The 10,893-nt window shown below is 41.5% G+C and overlaps 1 protein-coding gene across 2 annotated transcripts in view; it reads left to right on the top strand.

Annotated features, from left to right (window-relative positions):
* TXNDC16 (thioredoxin domain containing 16) overlaps nt 1-10,893 on the top strand; it is an 81,528-nt gene that overhangs the window by 42,099 nt on the left and 28,536 nt on the right. For both annotated transcript variants that reach the window (XM_023760771.1, XM_023760770.1), the window contains 2 exons: nt 3,722-3,845; nt 9,870-10,013. In XM_023760771.1, the coding sequence (XP_023616539.1) occupies nt 3,722-3,845; nt 9,870-10,013 (268 nt within the window). The remainder of the gene's footprint in view (nt 1-3,721; nt 3,846-9,869; nt 10,014-10,893) is intronic.

The raw sequence follows: 10,893 nt of genomic DNA on the forward strand, positions 1-10,893 counted from the left end.
AGGCAACCAATCAATGTGTTTCTCTCACATCGATATTTCTCTTTTCTTTCTCTCTGTCTTCCTCTCCCTCTAAAAATCAATGGAAAAATAACTTCAGATGAGGATTAAAAAATAAATAACTTTATTAAAAAAAAAGGTTAAAACGGAATCATTTGGGGGTCTAGAATGGGTTAATTCAATTATTTTATTTCTAATGGGAAAAAATGATATGGTTTTGGAACAAATCACTTCTTGAACAGCCTTTGGAATGAATTAAGTTCGAGAACCAAGGTTCCACTGTATGTATTTATATATTTTTAAAGAAAATTAGGATCGTGCTATATATCTTACTTTTCACTTAAAATGATATTTAATTACTTATTATTGTGCTGTGATGCCTGCCTTTGTATTCTGTTTTGAGTAACACTGATTCTTTTGGCTAAATTTTTAGAAGTGAAATGTGTCAAAGGAAATGGAAATTTTTGAGGCTTTTAAAATACATTGTCAAATCGCCCACCAGAAGGGTTGCAGGTTTGCTCCCCATTCCCAGTCGGGTCGAGCACGGGAGACAACCAATCCATATGTCTCTCTCACATTTATGTTGCTTTCTCTTTCCCTCCCTCTCTTCCTCCTTCTTTCTCTCCCTTCCTCCCTCTCTCCTTCCCTCCCTTTCCCCTGTTTCTCCAGTCTCTAAAAATCAATGGAAAAAATATCCTTGGATGAGGATTTTTTAACAACAACAAAATAATCCTCAAACTATACATTTATAATTTGTGTTTTTTTCTCTGTGAATGTTGTTTACACTAATAAAAGAGAAACATGGTAATTAGCGTACGACCGCTACCCTTCCCATTGGCTAATCAGCATATCCTTATGCAAATTAACTGTCAGCCAAGATGGCGGCCGGCAGCCAGGCAGCTGGAAGTGAACATGAGGCTTGCTTGCTCCAGTGACTGCAGACTGCAACGTTCCCCGCCTGACTTGCCGGCCTCTGAGCTACAACTCTAAGAAACTATGTTGCAAATATAGAAGCTAAACAAAACCCCAGAAAAAAGCTTTCAGCCAGCCGGGATCTCAGAGCTAGAGTTATACATTGTTTCGATTATAGCAGCAGAAGCCTCAGAGCTAGAGCCAGAGCTAAAGCTGGCCCAGAATAAAAAAAAAAAAAAAAAAAAGAAAAAGAAAAAAAGGAGTGGTTAGGAGCCTGAAAGCAGCCCTCAGCCCCTCACCCAGACTGTCCAGGCACCCCAGTGGGGACCCCCACCCTGAAGGGTGTGTGACCAGCTGCAAACAGCCATCATCCCCTCATCCAGGCTGGCCAGGCACCCCAGTGGGGACCCCCACCCTGATCCAGGACACCCTTCAGGGCAAACCAGCCAGCCCCCAGGCCTCTATCCTATATAGTAAAAGGGTAATATGCCTCCCAGCACTGGGATCAGTGGAGCCGCGAAGCCTCCTGGCACCGGATCAGCATGACAGGGGGCAGCGCCCAAACCCCCTGATCGCCCTGTGGCTCTGTGTGTGACAGGGGGCGATGTCCCAACCCCCCCAACCCCCACCACCACCACGGGCCTTGTTTTGTGTGTGACAGGGTGCAGCGCCCCAACCCCCCCCCCCCCACCACCACCACCACGGGCCCTGCTCTGTGTGTGACAGGGTAGAGCCATAACCTCCCCATCGGCCCTGCCCTGAGTATGACAGTGGCGGCGCCCCAACCCCCTGATCGGCCCTGCTCTGTGGGTTATAGAGGGCGGTGCCCCAACCCCCTGATCCGCCCTGCTCTGTGTGTGACAGGGGGCGGTGCCCTAACTCCCCTATGGGCCCTACTCTGTGCATGACAGGGGGAAGCTCCTCAACCCCCTGATGGGCCCTGCTCTGTGCATGACAGGGGGCAGCTCCCCAACCCCCTGATGGGCCCTGCTCTGTGCGTGACAGGGGGCAGCGCCCCAACCCCCTGATTGGCCCTGCAGGGTACGGAGCCCCAACCCCCCTGATGGGCCCTGCTCTGTGCGTGACAGGGGGCAGTGCCCCAACCCCCCTGATGGGCCCTGCTCTGTGCAGGGGGCAGTGCCCCAACCCCCTGATTGGCCCTGCTCTGTGCGTCACAGGGGGTGGCGCCGCAACCTCCCCATCGACCCTGCCTTGAGTGTGATGGGGGCAGTGCCCCAACCCCCCAATCAGCCCTACCCTGAGCTTGACTGAGGGTGGCATCGCAACCTCCCGATCCGCCCTGCTCTGTGCATGACGGGGCGGCGCCCCAACTCCCCAATCGGCCCTGCTCTGAGCCCGACCAGGGGCTGCACCTAGGGATTGGGCCTGCCCTCTGCCACCCAGGAGCAGGCCTAAGCCAGCAGGTCGTTATCTCCCGAGGGGTCCCAGACTGCGAGAGGGCACAGGCCGGGCTGAGGGACCCCCCCCTTCCCCCCCGAGTGCACAAATTTTTGTGCACCGGGCCTCTAGTACTTTAATAAAAAAGTTTACCACGTCTGGCTGGCATGGCTCAGTGGTTAAGTGTCGACCTATGAACCAGGAGGTCACGGTTTGATTCCCTGTCAGGGCACATGCCTGGGTTGTGGGCTAGATCCCCAGTGTGGGGTGTGGAGGAGGCAGCCGATCAATGATTCTCTCTCATCATTGATGTTTCTCTCTCTCTCTCTCTCCCTCCCTCCCCTGCTTTCTCTCTGAAATAAATAAAAAATATATTTAAAAAAAGTTTACCACAACAATTTCTATGTATATTTGGAATAAATTCAGTTTGATTTTATTGATTTTTGATTCCTGTTCCTTTTAGCTCCATTATGTTTCTGCAGAAGTAAAAAATTTCTTGCTTTGACTGTAGTATTGAAAAGATGAAGATATGTGATATCAAAGAACAGACACACTTAAAGCTTTTTCTCTAGCTTTATTCTATTGTATAGTTTACTAAAGTAATCTAGTTGCCGTTGGGCATTAGCAAAGAAATTTTAATGGCATAATGTCAACTGGAATAGAATTTGGCATTCTTAAAATACCTGGGAGCAGATAGCATTTTTTATGTTTATAGCTAAATAGGCAATTAAAACTTTTTAGTGGGATTATATTGATTGGCTCTTTCTGCAATAAAATTGTATATATATATATATTTCCATTTTGTATTTAGGTAGGATTTACTGTTACATGTGAAATGTTTCAGATTTCAGTATAATGTAATTGTGTAAAAAAGCAAGCGAGACTTCCTTTTTAAATTTTATTTATAACTTACAGTTACATTCAGTATTATTTTATATTAGTTTCAGGTGTTTAGCATAGTGGTTAGACAATCATATACTTTACAAAGTGTTCCTCCCCATATTTCAAGTGCTGACTTGGCACCGTACATAGTTATTACAATATTATTGACTGTATTGCCTATGCTATACCTTACATCCCCATGACTATTTTGTAACTGCCAATTTGTAGTTCTTAATCCCTTCATCTTTTTCATTTAGTTCCTCAACCACCCCCCCGTTCCCCCCCTTCCCCCGCAAGCGAGACTTCCAGTTATTTTTTTTGCCATCTGTTTTTATAGTGCACACTATCTTTTTATATAAAGTATGCTTGGATACTTTTCAGAGTGACTGTGGAGTTAATTTCCTCCTTTGGTTTTATTTAATTTAAAATCTAAGTTCAAAGGTCTAACTTCATTGTAGTGTCAACAAGTAAAATATTTTTATATTAAAATGCTTTATTATATTTTATTTATGTTTCTTAAAATTATTTGTAGGGGATGCCAGTGGAATTTTTGGTGTTACATGATGTTGATTTAGTAATATCCTATGTAGAAAATAACACATACATTGAGGAAAGACAAGAAGATGAAACCGATGACATGGAAGGTCCAGATATGGGTAATATGTTTTGTGATGCTCACCTCACCCATTCCTGCCCAGCATCTATTATATCAGGAAAGTTCAATGAATTAAATTTCTCATAGAATGTATTCACATTCAAGACTAGGAAAAAACCTGAAGAAATTTATTTTGAGTCATTTTATCAAATTGCTTAGGTGAAAAGGCATAAGGATACTGTATTCTGTTTAGTGTGATAACTTTCTTTGTTAGGCTTCTAGCTTTCCACATCTGTACCTTTATCTTCCACATCAGTTCTTTCAACCCTACTGGAGTATTCCATGTTTAAAAATGACCCAGGAGTCACACATGGTGTTTTATTTTTATTATTCCTATTAGGAAGTGAAATTCTAACAAACATTATATTTATAGTTGTAAATAAATCTGATTGTAAACAATGTAGGGAGTAAATTTCAATAGCATTTTTTTTGTTTTTTAATTAAATCTTTATTGTTCAGATTATTACAGTTGTTCCTCTTTTTTCCCCCCATAGCTCCCCTCCACCCGGTTCCCACCCCACCCTCTGCCCTTACCCCCTCCCCCCCACTGTCCTCATCCATAGGTGTACGATTTTTGTCCAGTCTCTTCCTGCACCCCCCACACCCCTTTCCCCCCTGAGAATAGTCAGTCCACTCCCTTTCTATGCCCCTGATTCTATTATATTCACCAGTTTATTCTGTTTATCAGATTATTTATTCACTTGATTTTTAGATTCACTTGTTGATAGATGTGTATTTGTTGTTCATAATTTGTATCTTTACCTTTTTCTTCTTCTTCCTCTTCTTAAAGGATACCTTTCAGCATTTCATTTAAGACTGGTTTGGTGGTGATGAACTCCTTTAGCTTTTCCTTATCTGTGAAGCTCTTTATCTGACCTTCAATTCTGAATGATAGCTTTGCTGGGTAAAGTAATCTTGGTTATAGGTTCTTGCTAGTCATCACTTTAAATATTTCTTGCCACTCCATTCTGGCCTGCATAGTTTCTGTTGAGAAATCAGCTGACAGTCGTATGGGTACTCCCTTGCAGGTAACTGACTGTTTTTCTCTTGCTGCTTTTAAGATTCTCTCTTTGTCTTTTGCTCCTGGCATTTTAATTATGATGTGTCTTGGTGTGGTCCTTTTTGGATTCCTTTTGTTTGGGGTTCTCTGCGCTTCCTGGACTTGTAAGTCTATTTTTTTCATCAGGTAGGTGAAGTTTTCTGTCATGATTTCTTCAAATAGGTTTTCAATATCTTGCTCTCTCTCTTCTTCCGGCACCCCCATAATTCGGATGTTGGTATGCTTGAAGTTGTCCCAGAGACTCCTTACACTATCTTCATATTTTTGGATTCTTTTTTGTTTTTGTTTTTCCGTTTGGGTGTTTTTTGCTTCTTCGTATTTCAAATCTTTGACTTGATTCTTGTGATCCTCTAGTCTGCTGTTGGAACTCTGTATAATATTCTTTATTTCAGTCAGTGTGTGCTTAATTTCTAGTTGGTCCTTTTTCATAACCTTGAGGGTCTCACTAGATTTCTTGAGGGTCTCACTAAATTTATCGGCGGTTTCTAGAAAATTCTTGAAAAACCTTGTAAGTGTGGTTTTGAACTGTATATCCTGTAGTTTGCTTTCCTCCATTTCTGTCATTTGTGACCTGTTTCTTTGTCTTTGCATTTTTTTATGCTTCCCTATGTTGATAGAGTGGCTTTCTGTGCTAGGTGTCCTATAGGGCCCAGTGGGTCAGCCTATGCAATTACCTGAGGTGGACACTCTTGGTGCACCCCTTTGTGGGCTTTGTGCACAGTCTTGTTGTAGTTAAGCCTTGATTGTTGTAGGTATCACTGGGAGGAATTGACCTCCAGGCCAATTGGCTGTGAGAATCAGCTGTGTCTGCAGTGGAAGAACTTCTGTGCTGGAGACACCCTTCTGGGGCAAGACTTGCTTCAGTGGGGCTTTGGTGCTCACTGAGTCTGCCCCCTGAGTGTGTCCCTTATAGATCTGAGGAGTTGTAATCTGGATGGTCCCACTCTGACCCCTGGGTACACTGGCTCTTGGATCTCTAAGGAGGTGCTAATTTAGCCTCTGCCTGAGGCTACCCAGCAGGAGCTATGGAGAGATCTGCAGATTCCTCTTCTTTGTTTGGGATTTGGAGGTGCCCAGATGAGGCCCAGCTGTGAAGCAATGCAAGCTGCTGTGGGGCCTTGGGCCTTCTTTTGGAAGTTCTGGGTCTCTCTGACTCAGCTGCAGTTTGTTAGGTAATTTTCAGATTGCAAAGGGCCGGGCTTTTCATATGCAAGAGCCTCTGTGCACAGCTTGGGTGGGGCGGGACCTCAGGGGATCAACAGAGCGGAGCAAACAGCTATAGCTGATCCTCAGTCCTACCCTAAGAGGCCCTGGGTGTCAGTTTCCCAGTAATCACTGTAAGCACCTCTGAAAGAAAGCCGCCCTCGAGTTCCGACCAATGCCAGGCAGTCCAACTTCTTCCTGTATGAGTCTGGGTCCCCAGAGACTCGCCCGGAACTGGAGTTCAGAGCAGTGGGGAGCTTGAGACTCCCTCCCGATTGAAAAAGACAACCGTGTCCTCAGTTGCCAGCCCTTTCCACGTGCGCCTCCGTACCTCTGCACTTTACTTCCGCACCTCCTCTGAGTCTCAGTGTGCTTTTCTCTTTCCTTCTAGTTGTAGAATTTCCACTCAGCCAGCCTTCCTATGGTTCTGGATGATGTCCGTTTTGTCTTTTAGTTGTATTTTTGAAGTGGTTGTGCCTCAATAGCATTTTAATACTTCTATTTAACATGTTCTTTCTGTTTTTTATTGCTCGTATTGCTTACATTTTTGAAGTATTCTATAGTTTCTAAGGCTACTCCCCTCATATTCTTTACTTTGATTGTTATTCTCTGAGTTAGCCGATGTCACCTTCATTTTGTGGGTGAAGAACGTTTGTTTTAGCAGAGTTAAATGATCCATCCAAAGTCACATAAATGGCATGTGGTGGAACCTGGATTAGAATAATCATTTTGAATTGAAATCTTATATATGAGCATTATCATTCCATTTTTCATGGCATCAATCCTATTGGTAATTTCTCATTTAATTTCTCTCTTTTTCACTAGTCTATACTATCTCTAAGGCAGGGGTTATGTCTTGTTCATTCTTGTATCCCATTTAGTAAATACTCGAATGTTTTATATAATACTATTATTATGAACCCCAGGAAGGAAATAATTTGTATATTTTTTATGAGATCCATCATTATTATGATCAAAGTTTATATTATAAATTTAATAAGGGCTCTGAGCTTTAACTGTTACCAGTAACCAGTTTCTTAGTTTGAGCTATGTTCTAGTTCTTTTCTGATATGCAGAGGTTAGAATTGCTTGTTGTTGAAGCCAGAGTTCTCCTCTATAGCATCATCATTCCATAGATAGACCTGTGTTCTGGTCTCTTGCTCCCTGCTGTTTTCCTATCATGATTCATATATTCTAGTCTTCAGAGTCAGGAGAATTGCACAGTGTCAGTTTAATAAGATTTCTTTCCTCAGTAGGTGTCACCTGTTTCAAGCTTTCCATGTTTTCACATCCCCTATTGCTTCCTGACTCTTTGGCCTTAGTTTGCCCTCTGTGTTGCTTTCCCTTTCTACAACTCTCTACCTGCCTTCTTTCCCTGGCCTAGTTCTCGTATTTCTTTTATAGCTCTGCCTTTTGTTTGTTGTTTTGTTGTGATTTTTTTTTTGGTCTTAATTTCCTATGTTTGTAATGCATATTGCCTCATGATATTGTGTGATATCACGCCCATATAAATAATTTCCTCATCTTGTTTCATTCCCCATTGTATAGGAATGATAGATGAGGGTTAGGAAAGAGTTTGTTACCATGTAGAAAAATGTCCTTCAGAGGAAATGGGCACAGGATGAATCAGAATAAAATGGATTGAGTTCTACAAAAGGACAATATGGAAAAAAATAATTAAACATGTACGACTTAAAAGAGTGTGTGTATTGATGGATAGGTGAAAGGTATAGCTGAGGAATGAGGAAATTTACAAGTGAGGGTAGCTTATTAAGAGAGAGAGACCAAAAAAGAGGGATAGGAGGTCTTGGAACAAGATAGAGAAGAAAGGATGGATTAGGAAATAAGAAAGGAATGGCAGGAAAATGAAAAACATTATATACAGGGTGGGACAAAAGTAGGCTTACAGTTTTGAGTACATGAAAGAGTTTATTCTTGTATTATTTATTATTATGTTATTTTCCATACACACAACTATAAACCTTTTGTTCCACCCTGTAGGAAATAAGAGAATAGCTTTTTTATCAATTTGAGTATTGAGGGCATAACTTTTTAGTGTCATAGAATGTGGTATCTAAAAGTACCTTAACCCAGGGACACAGAAAATAGTGTGGTGAAGGCCTGAGGGCAGGTGTGCGTATGGGATGGATGGGGAATAAAATGGGGACATCTGTAAGAATTTCAATAATAAAGATAAAAAACATAAAAGTACCTTAAAGTTAATGTAGTGCAACTCTTATGTTTCACAGATTTGAACATTGAGGCCCAGAGAGTTATGAATTGGCTAGAATCATGCAGTTGAAAATTGCTGAGATGTACTGAAATTTAGATCTAGTATTTTATTGTAGAGTATTAGAAGTTATATGGAAAATAATACTTTAGTTCTCCAACTATATTGTCTTCCTCACTTTCTCCCTTTCTTTTACTGTGTTATTACAGGAAATTATGAACTTATAAAGTAGACAGGATATTAAAACAAATCTGGTATTCATTATCTGGCCCCATCCAACTACCATTAACCCATGGCTATCCTGTTCTAATCACTACCATCCCTTATTTTGTAGCAAACACCAAATATATAATTTCATTCATTAATGTTTCCCTGTGTATTTCAGAGATATAAGGATTTCTTTTAAAGTTAACATAATTATTGCTATTACTACATCTAAAACCCAATAATCTTTAATACCATCAGATATGTAGTCAGTTTTGTACTTGCAATTGTCATGCTCTATTCAGCTATGTCAACTCTTCTAGGAAGCTTTAGTGTCTCTCTAATCAAGTTAGATGCCTCTTCAGTGTTACTATACAATTTATACAAACTCCAACAGAATATATACGGATTTAAAATGTGTTTTTTACCACATACATGGATGGATGGATGGGCGGATGGATGGGCGGTTGGTTGGTCACCCAGCCTATCTGTCTATCTAAATTAACGATAGGTTTTTACATATTCAGAATCCACCATAACTTGATGCATTTAGAATAAAAGCCAAAATTTTTGGCTCATATGGTCTCTTATGATCCAGCCACTGCCAGTCCAGAGTTTTCTCATACATTTATTCCTCCAACTCATCTTGTTTTAGTCAGTTTTGCCTTCCTTCTGTATCTAGTATATACTAAGCTCTTTTATGTCTCTGAGCCTTTGCATATGCTTATATTCTTCTTCTTGCTTCAGACATTCTTTTGTTGATTCTCTACCTGGGAGACTTTGGATCTCCCAATCGAACTCTCCCTGCTATAATCTCTCACTGTATCCTTTTCCTTTTTTAAACTGATCACAATTTATAATGATGTCTTTATTCAGTGATGAGGTTATTGTCTGACCTTTCTGTAGAAAGATTCTCCATGTGGTCAGGGAATATATCTGTTTTTGTCTCCTACTTTCCCTGGTGTCTATCACAGTGCTTGTCATATAGTGAAAGCTAAATAAACACTGAACTTTTTTATTATAAATTAATATTTTATTACAAACAAAATATCATATTCATATTATTTCCAGACAAGTTTAAATAAGTGCTTCTGGACTTGACTAAAACGTCACAGTTTCTGAGTCAGGAAGCACCTCAGAGTTATTTAGGGTAGGAAGCCAGATAACTAGAAAGTTTTCTAAACAATATGCATCTTTTACTAATAAAATAGTGCAAATTCAAAATTTTTTATAGAGTACCAAATTTTCATATGCTCACCTGGGAAAAGAGTTTAATTATTTTTAATTACACTTTTATATATTCATTACGTTCTTTTGAAATGTTTTAGGAATGCAAGATGATGAAGTGGCAGAAAGTGTTTACAGAGACAGGAAGAGACAGCTGCCTTTGGAACTCACAGTGGAACTAACAGGAGAGACATTTAACGCGACAGTAATGGCTTCCGACAGCATAGTGCTTTTCTATGCTGGCTGTGAGTATGAATCTTTCAAGGAGACTATATTACATATTAGGACATTAAAATAGGCAAGTTTTATTTTTGCATTCTGCATATTGCGCAGTGTAAGATGACATAGCTTTCTTATGTCCCAGGTAAGCTGCACATAATGAAACATTTACTTTTAGCTGATTCTGGGATTGTAAAACTGATTATATATATCTGACTTACAAATTGAAGGTTAATGATTAAACTAGATGTTCAGCTTGTTAAATTAGAAATATTGTGATTCAAGCTAATGCTTTTAATATGTTAACAGTTCTTATAGATTTATTAGTGGCCTGGTGCACAAAATTTGTGCACAGGAGGGGGGGGGGGTGTCCCTCAGCCTGGCCTGCACCCTCTCCAATTGGGGTCATCCCTCTCGCAATCCAGGACCGCTGGCTCCTAACTGCTCACCTGCCTGCCTGCCTGCCTGATCGCCCCTAACGACTCTGCCTGCTGGCCTGATCGCCCCCAACTGCCCTCCCTTGCTGGCCTGATCACCCCTAACTGTCTCCCCACCCCGGCTGGCTTGTTCGCCCCCAACTGCCCCCCCGCCGGCCTGTTCTCCCCCAACTGCCCCCCCCCGCCAGCCTGCTTGCCCCTAACTGCCCCCCCCCCCCGCCAGTCTGATCACCCCCAACTGCCCTCACCTCCTGGCCTGATCACCCCTAACCGCCTCTGCCTCAGCCCCGCTACCATGACTTTGTCTGGAAGGACATCCGGAAGGTCTCCTGGTGTAATTAGCATATTACCCTTTTATTAGTATAGATAGGAAATATATTGCTTTTCTCTTTAAATAATAGCCCTTCAACTATATTCCCTCCATTATGAATGCAGAAAATTTGTTGTATTTGGAACATTCTTAAATGTT

The sequence above is a fragment of the Myotis lucifugus genome, unplaced genomic scaffold, assembly GCF_000147115.1.
Source record: "Myotis lucifugus unplaced genomic scaffold, Myoluc2.0 scaffold_191, whole genome shotgun sequence".
Lineage (NCBI taxonomy): Eukaryota > Metazoa > Chordata > Mammalia > Chiroptera > Vespertilionidae > Myotis > Myotis lucifugus.